Raw genomic sequence first — 18259 nt, forward strand, 5'->3', positions numbered from 1 at the left:
GGGATTTGTTGGTTTTCATAAGTTGGAAGAGGATGTTGAATACACGATAGAAACTGGACCATAAATTAGCAATATCCTGGGGGACACTGCTAAAAAATGTTAATTTAACGTTTCAACTTTTCTACCTTTATTCAATAGTGGTAATAAGTTTTCATTCACTCCAGAGCTGGTACTTAAATGACCTTCTAATTTTATTACTAGTCTAATTAAACTTTTAATTAAAGTTTTTATCCAGATAAGATTTGCAAATACTCCTGGGAATGAGCGACAGCTGTGAAATGCAATTTACCAAAGTCTATTGGTTAGTACTGTGGAAGCTTTGTTCTAACCAGGGAGCTATTTTTTCCCACCTTCCATAGGTTTATAACCAGCCGAAATGCTGAATTCAATGTTATTATTCAAACTACTCAACTGAACCAACGGCCAATCATCCCTTCTCAAACCAACTTGGCTCCATCAGCACCACTCACCTGGTCAGTTCAAGAGCAGGGACACATGCCCCAGGCCGATATGAATTACTCCCGCGGTACTCTTTGGCAAAGGTCAGATCCTGCATGCTGGCTTTCCCTTCCAGTACCTTTGTGCATTGTCTCTGAACATACTGCTTGATCTGACTGATGTCTCTTGTTTCAAACAACAGCTTTATTGAGCGCTCTAGAATCTGTAGAAAAATTCGCAAATGAAACAGCAGCAGACATTCCTGTGATACACAAAGCAAGACTGCATTTGGCTCAAAACGATCATAATCTCAATAAAATAACACCACATTAATAGATTCATGACACCTCTGGGTAAGTTTGGAACATATCTTCCACCTAGGGGGAATCAGCATAGGTAGAGGACTCATTCTGCATGAAAGGTCGTAGGATTGGTGCATTTGGGTTCAATTCCAGCCTTGGGTGACTGTCTGTGTGGAGTTTGCACTTTCTCCGAGTGTCTGCGTGGGTTTCCTCCAGGTGAGCCGGTTTCCTCCCACAGTCCAAAGATGTGCAGGTTAGGTGGATTGGCCATGCTAAATTGCCCCTCAGGTGTACAGGTTAGGTGGGGTTATGGGGGAGTGGGCCGGTGCAGACGCGATCTGGCGAATGGCCTCCTTCTGCACTTTTGGGATTCCCTAAAAGCAAATGAACATCTTTCATATGCTCTCATTTCTCAGATTCCAAATATCTTCAAAGAGACTTCAGACAAAGAAAAGATGATGCTTCGTTCAGCCATAGATTATATCTGCAGAGAACCAGGTCAGCCGAGAACTATGTATCCCACCTGCTTCACAGCAGTGCACCTTAACATAGAACAGAGACCAGTACAGCACAGAACAGGCCCTTCGGCCCTCGATGTTGTGCCGAGCATTGTCCGAAACCAAGATCAAGCTATTCCACTCTCTGCCATTCTGGAGTGCTCCATGTGCCTATCCAACAACTGCTTGAAAGTTCCTAAAGGGTCCGACTCCACTATCACAGCAGGCAGTCCATTCCACACCCTAACTACTCTGAGTAAAGAACCTACCTCGGACATCCCTCCTATATCTCCCACTATGAATCTTATAGTTAGCTTGTAGCAGCTACAGACACCCGAGGAAATAGTCTCTGAACGTCCACTCTATCTATCCCCCTCATTATCTTATAAACCTCTATTAAGTTGTAGCCACGTAAATTGGCTGATTCCCGATTAGAATGGTCAAACCCCGATTTAAAATGGCGAACGGAAGAGGCTGATGGGAAAATCAGCCAACAGGACTCAAACGGACAGCTGCAGGTAAAACAGTGTATTCGTCTCTGGGGAAGTCGGCCCAGACCGATACCTGTAGCCATCAACATCACAACAACCCAGCCATCTGCATAGTAAGCAGCCATCCCCAGGAATAATTGCTACAAATTAGCAATTGAAGGCAGACCTTTCGGCGCCAGCAGGGGCTAACACAAAGAAAGGTAAACGACCACCCCCCAATCAAGGAATCGCCCCATCATTGGAGCATATCGAACCAAGTGATTGGGACCAAGTCCAATCACTTGGAACCAGGTACGAGGTCCGCCCCGAGAGGCGGGAAGTCCCTGGGGACTAAGAATAGGGGCCAAGTTCAACTCGACCCTTCTCTTCCTACTCGCAACCTTCGAGACCCTTCTACAAGAAACTGTAAGTCTTACTCCAGCAATCGCTGCCAGAGAAGCGCTCCTGACTATCGACTTGTACCAGCTTTTGAATCCTGCAGGCTCAGAACCAATTCGAAAGACCATTCGTTTCCCTGACCTGGTGGGTCATTTCCAAAGTTAAGTATTGGCCTTTTGTGGTAGGTAGTAGTCTAGAAGTAGGATTATTATATAAGTATTAATTGCTGTATATAATAAATGAGCGTTGATTTAACTCTTACTAAGCGGTGTGTTGCATTATTAATCATTACTTGGACTTGAACCACGTGGCGGTATCAGAAAGATACCTGGAGATTCATGAGCAAAGGTGACAGAATAAGAATAAAGTAAACTAAGGCTAAAACGAGCAACAAAGTCTTCTCTCATCCTCCTCCTCTCCAAAGAGAAAAGCCCTAGCTCCCTCAACCTTTCCTCATAAGACCTATCCTGCAAACCAGGCAGCATACTGGTAAATCTCCTTTGCACCCTTTCCAATGCTTCCACATCCTTCCTATAATGAGGTGACCAGAACTGCACACAATACTCCAAATGTGGTCTCACCAGGGTCATGTATAGTTGCAGCATAACCCCGCGGCTCTTAAACTCAAACCCCCGGTTAATAAACACCAACACACTATAAGCCTTCTTCATGGCTCTATCCACTTGAGTGGCAACCTTCAGAGATCTGTGGACATGAACCCCAAGATCTCTCTGTTCCTCCACATTCCTTCGAACCCTGCCGTTGACCCTGTAACTCTCTATTAAAATCTATTGATGTCTGTCGCTTGTTTAAGACGTTATGGAGCAGTTGACGTTTGGTCATGCAGTATTTACCCTGTGCTAAAGCAGCCAAATTAATTTCAAATTAGAATGTCAGCTGATTTGGGGCGAACTCTGTATTCCATCAGGTTAGACAAGACTTACATAACCTAGGTTGGCATTTGACTATTTTCAGGCAAGATATTCGGTTGAGGTCCCATTTTATCAGCATCGCTGACAGTAAAATGTCAACAATCTGGATTGTGAATATTGCTTAAGAAAATAAACATTCTGGTGATGCTTTTCATCTTGGACTCATCAGGATAGCTGTAAGAATGCCAAATTTCAAAGTGAGCAACAATTTATACTGCATGAGAAAAGGGACGCTTATTGGTTGGCAAGCCAGCCAATTGGTCAAGAGGTTGGTTACCTTGGGAAATGGGCCAGGGAACCACCGTTCCCCACACAAATTTGAGATCCTGACTAATTATCTTACATGCGGCAACCTACATTATCTACCTCTTGGAACTGACTGCAGGCGGTCGTAAGAGTAGGTAGTTCTCCCAATGTTCAGGAAAACAGACATCCCATAAATTCCAGAAACAGGTTAACTCTGAGAACACGCATGAACAGACTCAAAAACAGCTTCTTCCCCACTGTCACCAGACTCTTAAATGACCCTCTTATGGACTGATTTCATTAACACTACACCGTGTATGCATCATCCGATGCCAGTGCTTTTATAGTTACATTGTATATGTTATGTTGCCCTATTATGTATTTTCTTTTATTCCCTTTTCTTCTCATGTACTTAATGATCTGTTGAGCTGCTGGCAGAAAAATACTTTTCACTGTACCTTGGTACACGTGACAATAAACAAATCCAATCCAATCCAATCCAACTGGTGGTTTCTCATTTGCTTTATCTGGGAGTAGGTGTTTAAATTGGCTGACAACATTCTCCTATTATATGCAGATCTATTTCTGGATGATAGCTGATCTGAGAAATGTGTTCCTCCTGAAGATCAGTTTTGTATTTCGGAGTCATCAAATCAGATTTGCAAACTCTGCTTCCATTTGTGTGGGGTATGATATAGAAACCTTCATTCCAAACTCAAGTAAAACCAGTTTAAGATAATTGCAAGGTTATTTCAGCCCCAAAACACCTAGCTTTGGAGACAAAATAATGTCTGTGAACTTGGAAACTATTTTCTTTAATTGTGTGATCAATATGGGGAAACTGTACAGTGACTGGAGGAAATGAGGGGAATTACAAAAGTAGTGCGGTTATTACTACTCGCTACTTAGCAACGAGATCACGTGGAGTATTGTGCACGGTATTGGCCTCCTTCTTTAAGGAAGGATGTAAATGCATTAGAAGCAATTCAGTGAAGGTTTACTAGACTAATACAAGTCTTATGAGGACAGGTTGGAGATCTTAGGTTTGTGCCCGCTAGAGTGAAGAAGAGTAAGAGGTGACTTGATCAAAACTTTTAAGATCCTGAGGGGTACTTTTTTTTTTTTAAATTTAGAGTGCCCAATTATTTTTTTTTCCAATTAAGGGGCAATTTACCGTGGCCAATCCACCTAACCTGCACATCTTTGGGTTGTGGGGGGTGAAACCCATGCAGACATGGGGAGAATGTGGAAACTCCACACGGACAGTGACCCAGGGCCGGGATTCGAACCCAGATCCTCAGCGCCGCAGTCCCAGTGCTATCCACTGCGCCACATGCCACCCTTACTGAGGGTGGATGTGGAAAGATGTTTCCTCTTATCGGAGAATATAGAATTAGGGATCACTTATTAAAAAATGAGGGGTTGCTCATTTAAAACAGGGATGAGGAGAGGGTTGAGAATCTCTGGAACTCTCTTCCTAAAAGGCAGTAGAAGCGGAATTTTTGAATATTTTTATGGAAGGGCTCGAAAGATTCTTGGTTAACAAGGGGTGAAAGGTTATGAGGAGTAGACGGGAATGTGGGGTTGAGGTTACAATCAGATCAGCTATGGTCTTATTGAATGGTGGAGTAGGCTTGAGGAGCCGACTCGCCTAATCCTACTCCCAACTTGTATGTTTGCATCAATAAGAAAGACACATAAATAAGTCATAAATAAGTCATACCTTGGAAACAGCAGGACAGGAATCTCGCCGCACAGTTTCAATTCCCTTGGCATCAAAAACAGGATCTTTCTGGTCTAAACTCTCATACATATAACCAACGTACCTCTTCTTCGATTGCAAAACACATGGTAAGTAAACCTATTAGAACAAAACAAAAACACCCATCACACAACACTTCAGAGTTTGAGATTTTTGGTTATGCAATAGATCAAAAAGAAAGCAAAATATGATTAATTTGAGGCTGATGAAATTGCTTCAAAGTATTTTCATGAAACATTGAGGATGTGAAGAACTCTTCTTGATTTTCATCATATTGGGATGATGTGCATGAGTAAAATAAGCCGCAACTCGATTTACACATTATGTTGTACGTTAAGTAATGTTTTGCCAAACTCCTTACCAAGAACAGAATGTCCCTTTTAATTCAGGATAAACAGTTAAATTACTAACAGTTTCCAAAAGCAGCGTCTTATGACACTTTGGTCAAGGATGAAACTTTCCTACAAAATCTCAGAAATTTCCCACCACGTCTGATTTTATTCGCCACTTCTCAGGCAGACTCTCAAACAGCCAGTACACACCTTCCAAAGTAACCGGAACTTGAAAAGTGCCTAGAAAGTTATAATGTGGCGATGCCGGCGTTGGACTGGGGTGAGCACAGTAAGAAGTCTCACAACACCAGGTTAAAGTCCAATGCTGTTGGACTTTAACCTGGTGTTGTAAGACTTCTTAATGTAGAAAGTTATAGGTATTACCTGATCTGGGCTGGTTTAGCACAATGGGCTCAATAGCTGGCTTGTAAAGCAGACCAAGGCCAGCAACGCAGGTTCAATTCCCATACCAGCCTCCCCGAACAGGCGCCGGAATGTGGTGACTCGGGCTTTTCACAGTTCATTTGAAGCCTACTTGTGACAATAAGCGATTTTCATTTCATTTTCATCTTCAATATGTTCATTTCTCTTCAAAATCAGATGGTCAAGATCAGGCGACATGGTTGGCAAGATCTTTACAAACTTGCTCATCAGGAAATGCAGACCAATGTAGCTACTACATTTGTGCTCTACTTTCTCTCCATTATTGAAAGGAGGCACCTCACCTTCTCAAATTTTAGTTTCACAGGCTTTGGATTTGTGGCAGTCACAGCATCGGCAATCTCCTGTCCAATCTTGAAGGCCTGTTCCTTGGTGGCTCCTTTCAACAGCACAAACATGCTGCACAAGAACAAAATAAATTCAGAAACCAAATAGTAACAACATTTTATTTACATTTCCAACAGCATCAAAATTATATACCTCTTCTGAGCCATAGGAGATTTTGGGGTAGCTGATCCGGCGCTGAGTGAGGTTTAAAGGAACATCTTAAAAGAATGAGAGGAGTAAAGAGGTGGAGAGGATTAGGGAGTGTGAATTTCAGAAGTTAGGCCCTAGGCAGCTGAAGGGATGGCTAGCAACGGCGGATGGGTTAAAATCAGGGATGCTCAAGAGACCAGAGTTAGAAGGCTGCAGTTATCTCGGTTGTGGGAGCACCAGGAAATTTGAAATGTTTCACTTATTCTTTCATGGGATGTGGGCGTCGCTGGCGAGACCAACATTTGTTCCTCAGTCCCAACTGTCCTTGAACTGAATGGCTTGCCAGGCCATTTCAGCAGGAAATTAAGAGGAAACTACAGGCCAGTTAGCTTAACATCTAGCAGTGGTGCAGTGGTTAGCACTATTGCCTCATGACGCTGACCTGGGTTTGATCCCGGTCACGAATCACTGTCCGTGTGGAGTTTGTACGTTCACCCCGTGTCTGCGTGGGTCTCACCCTCACACTCCAGGGAAGACGAATTGGCCACGCTAAATTGGCCCTTAATTGGAAAAAAATTGGATACTCTAAATGTATTATTTTTTAAAAGCTTAACATCCATCATAGGGAAAAGTTTAAAAGCCATGTAACACAGGGCACTTACATAAATTCAAGGTCATCAGGCAGAGTCCACATGGTTTTGTAAAAGGAAACAGAGCAGGCAGGATCTGAGGAGTGGCGCAGGGGTCAATGCTGGGGCCTCAGTTTTTGACAATTTATATAAATGTGTGCATGAAGGGATCAAAGGTACGGTTGCTAAATTTGTTGATGACATAAAGATAGGTAGAAAAGTAAGTTGTGAAGAGGACACAAGGCGGCTACAAAATAATAGGTTAGGCAAGTGAATATATTGTGGAAAACTGTCAGGTTCACCATTTTGGCAGGATGAATAAAAAAGGAGAATATTATCTAAATGGTGAGAGATCACAGGGCTGTAAGATACAGAGGGTTCTGGCATGAATCGCAAGAGGTTAGTATGCAGGTGCAGCAATTAGCAAAGCTGGGGTGGCACAGTAGCACAGTTATTAGTACTGTTGCTTCACAGCGCCAGGGACCCGGGTTCGATTCCCGGCTTGGGTCACTGTCTGTGCGGAGTCTGCATGTCCTCTCCGTGTCTGCCTGGGTTTCCTCCGGGTGCTCCGGTTTCCTCCCCCATGTCAGTGTGCTTGTTAGGTGAATTGGACATTCTGAATTCTCCCTCCGTGTACCCGAACAGGCACCGGAATGTGGCGACTAGCGGATTTTCACAGTAACTTAATTGCAGTGTTAATGTAAGCCTACTTGTGACACTAAGATTATTATTATTAATAGAATGTTACTGTTTATTGTGAGGGGAATGGAATAAAAGAGTAGGGAGGCTATGCTTCAGATGTGGCCTCACCAATGTCCTGTATAACTGGAGTGCAGTGGACAGTATTGGACTCCTTATTTAAGGAAAGATGTAAATGTATTGGAAGCAATTCTGAGAAGTATTACTAAACTAATACCTGGAATGGGTGGGTTGTTTTATGAGCAATGGCTGGAGTTTAGGAGAGTAAGAGATCACTTGATTGAAACATAGAAGATCCTGAGGGGTTTTGACAGGGTGGATGTGGAGAACATGTTCCCCCTTGTGGGAGAATCTAGAACTAGGGGGGGCACTGTTTGAAAATAAGGGGTTGCTCATTTAAGACAGATGAGGAGAAACGTTTTCTCAGATAGCTGAGACTTTTGAATTATCTTCCTCAAAAGGTGGTTGAGGCAGAGTCTTTAAATATCCTTAATTCAGGACTTCCGGTTGCGGCTATGCCTAGATAGGTCGCACGTTTGGCAACTCCCACCGGGATCGAACTTTTGGGCTCTTCAGAGGGGCCCCAACGGTAATTGTTCGACGGCTTCCAGTGTGGTAAGGTGACAGCAAGGTCCCCCCCGACAGTATATGGATTGGACCAGGAGTGGAGTGGTTAAAAAAGTGATCCTGGTGCAGCGGAAAGTGCGAGGGAGGAAAAGCAAGATGGCGGCAGGTGGAGACCAAGCGGCATGGGCGCAGTGGTCGCAGGAGCAGCAGGAGTTTCTTAAACGCTGCTTCGAGGAGCTGAGGACAGAAATGCTGGCGCCAATAAAGGCGGCGATTGACAAGCTTGTGGAGACCCAGAAGGCCCAAGGGGCGAGATCCGGGAGGTGCAGCAAAAAGCCTCGGAGAACGAGGACGAGATCTTGGGCCTGGCGGTGAAGGTGGAGGCGCACGAGGCGCTGCACAAGAGGTGGTGGAAAAACTTGAGGACCTGGAGAATAGGTCAAGGAGGAAGAATCTTCGGATTCTGGGTCTCCCTGAAGGAGTGGAGGGGCCCGATGCCGGGGCATATATGAGCACAATGCTCAATTCGCTGATGGGCGCGGGAGCTTTCCCGAGGCCCCTGGAGCTGGATGGGGCTCACGGGTCCTGGCAAGGAGACCAAAGCCAACGAGCCGCCAAGGGCTGTGGCGGTGAGGTTCCACCGCTTTACGGACAGAGTGTGTCCTGAGATGGGCCAAAAAAGAGCGGAGCAGCAGGTGGGAGAACACGGAAATCTGAATTTACCAGGACTGGAGTGCGGAGGTGGCTAAGAAGAGGGCTGGTTTTAACCGGGCTAAGGCGGTGCTCCATCGGAAGGGGGTGAAGTCCAGGATGCTGCAGCCAGCGCAATTGTGGGTCACGTTCCAAGATCGGCACCACTCTTTTGAAACGCCTGATGAGGCATGGAACTTTATCCAGACTGAAAAGTTGGACTCAAACTGAGGGTTTGTCGTGGGGGGGATGTTTACTGTGTTTACTGCGTTTGGGGAATTTTTTTTTTGTTTTGGTGCTGGGTGGGGATGGGTGAATGGATTGATGTGGGGGCTGTGGGAGAGTGTGGGTGTCGGTGTTGGAGGGGCAGGGCCCCGCGGAGGAAGAGGGGGGTGGAGGCCCGGGGATGGGGAGTTGGGGTAAGGCCGCAAAAGGATCTGCGCCAGAGGGGGCGGGGCCGGCTCAGGAAAGTGTGGGCTTTTTTCCCACGTCAGGGAAGGATGGGGGCGGGGCTGGGAAGGGCGGTGCTGGAGAGGAGCGCACACTGACTGCCAAGGGGTGGGGGAATTCTCACATTGGGGGGTCGATGGAATGGCGGAGGGCGCCAGGGTCAGCAGGAGTCAGCTGACTTACGAGATTGTCATGGGGGGAGCAAAATGGCTAGATGAGGATGTAGCGGGGTGGGGGGGGGGGATGGGTTGCTGCTGCATTGGCCAAAGGGGAGCTGGACGTAGGAGAGGTAGTCGGGGCGGGAGTCCGCCGCCTGGGGGACTGGAGAGTGCAGGCACGTGGCTGGCCTAGAAAAGGAGATGGGGGGGATGGGGGGCTGAACGGGCCGGTCAAGAGGGCTCGGGTGTTCGCGCACTTAAAGGACTGAAGGCAGACGTGGTTATGCTCCAGGAGACACATCTGAAGGTGGCAGATCAGTTTAGGCTGAGAAAGGGATGGGTAGGGCAGGTCTTTCATTCAGGGCTGGATGCGAAGAACAGAGGGGTTGCAATACTGGTGGGGAAGCGGGTGTCGTTCGAGGCACTGAATATTGTAGTGGATAATGGAGGTCGATATGTGATGGTGAGTGGTAGGTTGCAGGGGGTGCGGGTGGTACTGGTTAACGTATATGCCCCGAATTGGGATGATGCCGGATTTATGAAACGCATGCTGGGTCGGATTCCGGATCTGGAGGTAGGAAGCTTGATAATGGGGGGGCGGGGGACTTCAACACGGTGCTGGACCCAGCACTGGACCGTTCTAGGTCCAGGACGGGTAAGAGGTCGACTGTGGCCAAGGTGCTTAGGGAGTTTATGGACCAGATGGGGGGAGTGGATCCATGGAGATTTGTCAGGCTGCAGGCCAGGGAATTTCTTTTCCCATGTCCATAGAGCCAACTCCCGGATAGACTTTTTCATTTTGAGTAGGGCGCTAATCCTGAAAGTGGAGGGAACGGAATATTCGGCCATAGCCACCTCAGACCACGCCCCGCATTGGGTGGAGCTGGAGTTGGGGGAGGGGAGGGACCAGCGCCTGCTGTGGCGCCTCGATGTGGGACTGTTGGCAGATGTGGAGGTTTGCGGGCGGGTGCAGGGGTGTATTGATACTTGGAGGCCGACGACAACAGGGAGGTGCAGGTGGTGGTAGTTTGGGAGGCGTTGAAGGCGGTGGTCAGGGGAGAGCTAATCTCCATTAGGGCCCACAGGGAGGAGAGAGAGGGGAGGGAGAGGTTGCTGGGGGAGATTTTAAGGGTGGACAGGAGTTATTCAGAGGCCCCCCCCCCGAGGAGGGGCTACTCAGGGAGCGACGGAACCTCCAGACGGAATTCGACCTGATGACCACGGGGAAAGCAGAGGCACAGTGGAGGAAAGCGCAAGGGGTGGCGTATGAGTATGGGGAGAAGGCGAGTCAGATGCTGGCACATCAGCTTCGTAAGAGGGAGGCAGCGAGGGAGATTGGTGGAGTTAAGGATAATGGGGGGAATACGGTGCGGAGTGCGGTGAGAATAAACAAGGTATTTAGGGACTTCTATGGGGATCTGTACAGGTCTGAGCCCCCAGCGGGGGAGGAAATGGCTGGTTTGGGGGCACCAATTGGGCTGGAGGAGCTGGTTAAAGGATTGGGGAGCATGCAGGCGGGGAAGGACCCGGGGCCGGATGGGTTCCCGGTTGAATTTTACAGGAAACACGTGGACCTGCTGGGCCCGTTGCTAGTGAGGACTTTTAATAAGGCAAGGGACCTTGCCCCCGAAAATGTCCAGGGCGCTGAAGCGGGACAAGGATCCATTGCAATGTGGGTTGTAAGACCGATCTCGCTCCTCAATGTTGACCCTAAGTTGCTGGCGAAGGTGCTGGCTACGAGAATTGAGGACCGTGTCCCAGGGGTGATTCATGAGGACCAGACGGGATTTGTGAAAGGTAGGCAGCTAAATACAAATGTGCGGAGGCTCCTCAATGTGATTATGATGCCCTCGGTGGAGGGGGAAGAGGAGGTAGTGGCATCTATGGACGCGGAGAAGGTCTTTGATCGGGTGGAGTGGGAGTATCTTTGGGAAGTGTTGCGGAGGTTTGGGTTCGGGGAGGGGTTCATCAGTTGGGTCAGGCTGCTATATAAAGCCCCGGTGGCGTGTGTGGCTATGAACCGGCGGAGGTCAGAATACTTTCGGTTGTACCGGGGGACGAGGCAGGGCTGCCCCCTGTCCCCCTTGTTGTTTGCACTGGCAATTGAGACGCTGGCCATGGCACTGAGGGAATCTAGGAAATGGAGGGGTTTGGTCCGGGGGAACATCGGGTGTCGTTGTATGCCGATTACCTGTTGTTGTATGTTGCGGATCCAGTGGAGGGGATGGCGGAGGTCATGCGGATCCTTAGGGAGTTTGGGGACTTTTCGGGGTATAAACTCAACGTAGGGAAGAGTGAGCTCTTTGTGGTGAATTCAGACCAGGGAAGGGGGAATAGACGAGCTATCGCTGAAGAGGGCGGAAAGGAGCTTTCGGTACCTAGGGATCCAAGTAGCTAGGAGCTGGGGGGTCCTGCACAAGCTCAATTTGACGCGGTTGGTGGAGCAGATGGAGGAGGATTTTAAAAGATGGGATATGCTGCCACTCTCACTAGCGGGTAGGGTGCAGTCGGTCAAAATAACGGTCCTCCCGAGGTTTCTCTTTGTGTTCCAGTGCCTCCCCATTTTGATCCCTAAGGCCTTTTTCAAACGGGTAAGCAGGAGCATCATGGGATTTATGTGGGCGAATAAGACCCCGAAGGTGAAGTGTGTGTTTCTGGAGCGTAGCAGGGACAGGGAGGGCTGGCGCTGCCGAATTTGTGTGGCTATTATTGGGCTGCCAATGTGGCGATGATCCGTAAGTGGGTAATGGAGGGAGAGGGGGCGGCGTGGAAGAGGCTAGAGATGGCGTCCTGTGTGGGCACGAGCCTGAGGGTGCTGGTGACGGCACCGCTGCCGCTCTCACCGACAAGGTACACCACGAGTCAAAGAACAAAGAAATGTACAGCACAGGAACAGGCCCTTCGGCCCTCCAAGCCCGCGCCGACCATACTGCCCGACTAAACTACAATCTTCTACACTTCCTGGGTCCGTATCCTTCTATTCCCATCCTATTCATATATTTGTCAAGATGCCCCTTAAATGTCCCTATCGTCCCTGCTTCCACTACCTCCTCCGGTAGCGAGTTCCAGGCACCCACTACCCTCTGCGTAAAAAACTTGCCTCGTACATCTACTCTAAACCTTGCCCCTCTCACCTTAAACCTATGCCCCCTAGTAATTGACCCCTCTACCCTGGGGAAAAGCCTCTGACTATCCACTCTGTCTATGCCCCTCATAATTTTGTAGACCTCTATCAGGTCGCCCCTCAACCTCCTTCGTTCCAGAGAGAACAAACCGAGTTTATTCAATCGCTCCTCATAGCTTATGCCCTCCATACCAGGCAACATTCTGGTAAATCTCTTCTGCACCCTCTCTAAAGCCTCCACATCCTTCTGGTAGTGTGGCGACCAGAATTGAACACTATACTCCAAGTGTGGCCTAACTAAGGTTCTATACAGCTGCAACATGACTTGCCAATTCTTATACTCAATGCCCCGTCCAATGAAGGCAAGCATGCCGTATGCCTTCTTGACTACCTTCTCCACCTGTGTTGCCCCTTTCAATGACCTGTGGACCTGTACTCCTAGATCTCTTTGACTTTCAATACTCTTGAGGGTTCTACCATTCACTGTATATTCCCTACCTGCATTAGCCCTTCCAAAATGCATTACCTCACATTTGTCCGGATTAAACTCCATCTGCCATCTCTCCGCCCAAGTCTCCAGACAATCTAAATCCTGCTGTATCCTCAGACAGTCCTCATCGCTATCCGCAATTCCACCAACCTTTGTGTCGCCTGCAAACTTACTAATCAGACCAGTTACATTTTCCTCCAAATCATTTATATATACTACAAACAGCAAAGGTCCCAGCACTGATCCCTGTGGAACACCACTGGTCACAGCCCTCCAATTAGAAAAGCATCCCTCCATTGCTACCCTCTGCCTTCTATGGCCTAGCCAGTTCTGAATCCACCTTGCCAGCTCACCCCTGATCCCGTGTGACTTCACCTTTTGTACTAGTCTACCATGAGGGACCTTGTCAAAGGCCTTACTGAAGTCCATGTAGACAACATCCACTGCCCTACCTGCATCAATCATCTTAGTGACCTCCTCGAAAAACTCTATCAAGTTAGTGAGACACGACCTCCCCTTCACAAAACCGTGCTGCCTCTCACTAATACGTCCATTTGCTTCCAAATGGGAGTAGATCCTGTCTCGAAGAATTCTCTCCAGTAATTTCCCTACCACTGAAGTAAGGCTCACCGGCCTGTAGTTCCCGGGATTATCCTTGCTACCCTTCTTAAACAGAGGAACAACATTGGCTATTCTCCAGTCCTCCGGGACATCCCCTGAAGACAGCGAGGATCCAAAGATTTCTGTCAAGGCCTCAGCAATTTCCTCTCCAGCCTCCTTCAGTATTCTGGGATAGATCCCATCAGGCCCTGGGGACTTATCTACCTTAATATTTTTTAAGACACCCAACACCTCGTCTTTTTGGATCACAATGTGACCCAGGCTATCTACACCCCCTTCTCCAGACTCAACATCTACCAATTCCTTCTCTTTGGTGAATACTGATGCAAAGTATTCATTTAGTACCTCGCCCATTTCCTCTGGCTCCACACATAGATTCCCTTGCCTATCCTTCAGTGGGCCAACCCTTTCCCTGGCTACCCTCTTGCTTTTTATGTACGTGTAAAAAGCCTTGGGATTTTCCTTAACCCTATTTGCCAATGACTTTTCATGACCCCTTCTAGCCCTCCTGACTCCTTGCTTAAGTTCCTTCCTACTTTCCTTATATGCCACACAGGCTTCGTCTGTTCCCAGCCTTTTAGCCCTGACAAATGCCTCCTTTTTCTTTTTGACGAGGCCTACAATATCACTCGTCATCCAAGGTTCCCGAAAATTGCCGTATTTATCTTTCTTCCTCACAGGAACATGCCTGTCCTGTATTCCCTTCAACTGACACTTGAAAGCCTCCCACATGTCAGATGTTGATTTGCCCTCAAACATCCACCCCCAATCTATGTTCTTCAGTTCCCACCTAATATTGTCATAATTAGCCTTCCCCCAATTTAGCACATTCATCCTCGGACCACTCTTATCCTTGTCCACCAGTACTTTAAAACTTACTGAATTGTGGTCACTGTTACCGAAATGCTCCCCTACTGAAACATCTACCACCTGGCCGGGCTCATTCCCCAATACCAGGTCCAGTACCGCCCCTTCCCTAGTTGGACTGTTTACATATTGTTTTAAGAAGCCCTCCTGGATGCTCCTTACAAACTCCGCCCCGTCTAAGCCCCTGGCACTAAGTGAGTCCCAGTCAATATTGGGGAAGTTGAAGTCTCCCATCACCACAACCCTGTTGTTTTTACTCTTTTCCAAAATCTGTCTACCTATCTGCTCCTCTATCTCCCGCTGGCTGTTGGGAGGCCTGTAGTATACCCCCAACATTGTGACTGCACCCTTCTTATTCCTGATCTCTACCCATATAGCCTCACTGCCCTCTGAGGTGTCCTCTCGCAGTATAGCTGTGATATTCTCCCGAACAAGTAGCGCAACTCCGCCTCCCCTTTTACATCCCCCTCTATCCCGCCTGAAACATCTAAATCCTGGAACGTTTAGCTGCCAATCCTGCCCTTCCCTCAACCAGGTCTCTGTAATGGCAATAACATCATAGTTCCAAGTAGTAATCCAAGCTCTAAGTTCATCTGCCTTACCCGTAATGCTCCTTGCATTAAAACATATGCACTTCAGGCCACCAGACCCGCTGTGTTCAGCAACTTTTCCCCGTCTGCTCTGCCTCAGAGCCACACTGTCCCTATTCCCTAGTTCTCCCTCAATGCTCTCACCTTCTGACCTATTGCTCCCGTACCCACCCCCCTGCCATACTAGTTTAAACCCTCCCGTGTTCGGTGGTGGTGGCGGCGACACTGAAGATCAGGGGGCAGTGGAGGCGACACAGGGGCGAGATGGGAGCCTCGATTTGGTCACCGATTCGGGAGAATCATTGGTTCGCCCCGGGAAGGATGGATGGGGGGGTTTCGGAGCTGGCATCGGGCAGGGATTAGAAGAATGGGGGACCTGTTCATCAATGGGGCGTTTGCGAGCCTAGGAGCGCTGGAGGAGTTAAAGGGCACGTGGGAGGAGGAGCTTGGGGAGGAGATAGATGAGGGTCTGTGGGCTGATGCCCGGAGTTGGGTTAATTCTTCCTCCTCTTGCGCCAGGCTCAGCCTAATACATACAGTTCAAAGTTACTCACAGAGCGCATATGACAGGGGCGAGGGTGAGTCGGTTCTTTGGGGTGGAGGACAGATGTGGGAGGTGCTCGGGGAGCCCGGCAAATCATGTCCATATGTTCTGGTCGTGCCCGGCGCTGGATGGTTTTGGAGGGGTGTTGCGAGGACTATGTCCAAGGTGGTGAACGCCCGGGTCAAGCAGAGCTGGTGGCTAGCATTATTTGGGGTATAGGATGAGCCGGGAGTGCAGGAGGCGAAAGAGGCTGGTATTCTGGCCTTTGCGTCCCTGGTAGCCCGGCGGAGGATTTTGCTACTATGGAAAGATGCGAAGCCCCCCAGTGTGGAAGCTTGGATCAATGACATGGCAGGGTTCATCAAACTGGAGAGGATAAAGTTTGCCTTGTGAGGGTCTGTGCAAGGGTTCTCCAGGCGGTGGCAACCGTTCCTCGAGCGTTAGGAGGTGGTCAGCTGCAGTAGCAGCGGGGTGGCGTTTGGGTGAAGGTGAGGGTTTTTCCCTATTTTGTGCTTTTAAATGTTATATGGGGGGTTATTGTATATGGGGGAAATCCAATGTATAATTTCTGATTGTGTTTTTGCTTATTTTTCTTGTTTGGGGGGGGGGGGGGGGTTTGTTGGAAAATTTGAATAAATATATTTATTTAAAAAAATATATATTTAATTCAGAAGTAGATAGATTCTTTATAAGTGAGGGGGTGAAAGGTTATCGGGGGTAAGTGGGAACGTGAAGTTGAAATTAAAATCAGATCAGCCATTATCTTACAAAATGGTGGCGCAGGCTCGGGGGGCCAAGTGGCCTACTCCTGCTCCTAATTCACACAAGTCAACCATATTACTGTGGATCTTGAGTCACAATAGGCCAGGCTGGGTAAAAATGGTAGATTTCCTTCCCTAGAAAGGATATTAGTGAACCAGTTGTGTTTTTACGGCAATTAATGATCGTCAGTCACCATTACCGAGCTTTTAATTCCAGATTTTATGAATTGAATTTAACTTTTACCAGCTGCCATGGTTTGAACCCGTGTCACCAGAGCATTAGTCCAGATTAAGAGTTAGTAATTACCACAAAGACCCAAAGGAGGGACAAGGACATACAAAAATTTGAAAATAGGCTGACAGTTGTAAGATTAATTTAAAATTGGATGCGAGGACCAAAAGTAATATTTCTAAATTTGCCGAAGACACAAAATTAGATGGGAATGTAAGCTGTGAGTAGTATACAAAGAGGGTTAAAGAGGATTTAGACAGGGCTGAATGACTGGGTAAGAATGTGGTAGATCGTGAAGTTTATCTGCTTTGGTAAGAAAAACAGAAATGCAGAGTGTTTCTTAAATAGTGAGAGATTGGGAAATGTTGATGTCCAAAGGGACCTGGGTGTCCTTGTTCATACGTCATTGAAAGCTAACATGCAGATGCAGCAAGCAGGATGGCAAATGGTATGTGAGGCTTTATAGGAGTAAGAAGGTCTTGCTGCAGTTGTGTTGAGCCTTGGTGAGGCCACACCTAGAGGATTGTGTACCGTTTTGGTCTCATATACTGTCCACAGACTGAATGCAACAAAGATTCACCAGATTGAATCCTGTGATGGCGAGATTGCCTATGAGGTGAGATTGAGAAAACACGGTCTCTATTTTTTAGAGATTAGAGGAATGAGAGGCGATCTCATTGAAGTGTTCAAAATTCTCACAGGGCTCGACATGGTGGGTGCAGGAAGGATATTTCCCCTGGTTTGGGTGAGAAGGTGTCTAGAACCAGGGGTTACAAGTCTCAAAACAAGAGGTAGGCCATTCAGGACTGATATGTGGAGTAATTTCTTCAGTCAGCAGGTGGTGAATCTTTGGAATTCTCCATCCCGAGAAGCTCAGTCATTAAGTATGTTCCAAGTCGAGGTCGATAGTTTTTATATACCAGTAACATCAAGGGATATAGGGATAATGCGAGTAGATGGTTTTGAGGTAAAAGATCAGCCAAGATCCAGTTAAATGGATCCAGGCTTGAGGGGCTGAATGGCTCCTATGTTCCGATGAGGTGTGGTTTAACCAGGAGCCAATGTAGGTCAGTGAGCTCAAGCTTATGGAAGGGGGAGTGCGGGAGGCCAGTTAGTGTTGGAATAGCCAAGTCTAGAGGTAGCACAGGCATGGATGAGAGCTTCAGCAGCAGACGAGTTGAGGGAGAAGTGGAATCGGATGACCGTACAGATGTGGAAATAGCCTTAGTCACGGTCTGGGTATACGGTCAGAATACATTTGATGCTACAGATTTTTCACAGGCACATTCACGTACTTAGGAAATTTGGTTGATTTGTGCATTGGAATGCAAATACTCTTCTCAGCTGCTGAGGCAAGATGTTCCAAGATCAATATTTCCATAGCAGTTTCACCATCTAGTTTTCTATACTTTCCAAACATTCTGTCCAAGGTCAGCCAATTAGACCCATGTGGGTAACTCAATTCTGAATGATCAAGTCAAAACCTGGGCTCCCTATTTGCAGGGACTTACTGTAAGCCTAGTAATCATATGGAAATCAGT

General features: G+C 47.7%; 1 protein-coding gene across 1 annotated transcript in view; it reads right to left on the reverse strand.

Moving 5' to 3' along the window:
- Positions 1-18259, reverse strand: part of rev3l (REV3 like, DNA directed polymerase zeta catalytic subunit) — a 259050-nt gene that overhangs the window by 21139 nt on the left and 219652 nt on the right. Inside the window, exons 27-29 of the mRNA XM_072500038.1 lie at positions 6104-6218; positions 5008-5145; positions 471-661 (exon numbers count right to left, since the gene is read on the reverse strand). Of these exons, the coding sequence (XP_072356139.1) occupies positions 471-661; positions 5008-5145; positions 6104-6218 (444 nt within the window). The remainder of the gene's footprint in view (positions 1-470; positions 662-5007; positions 5146-6103; positions 6219-18259) is intronic.

Source organism: Scyliorhinus torazame, chromosome 4 (assembly GCF_047496885.1).
Source record: "Scyliorhinus torazame isolate Kashiwa2021f chromosome 4, sScyTor2.1, whole genome shotgun sequence".
Classification (NCBI taxonomy): Eukaryota; Metazoa; Chordata; class Chondrichthyes; order Carcharhiniformes; family Scyliorhinidae; genus Scyliorhinus; species Scyliorhinus torazame.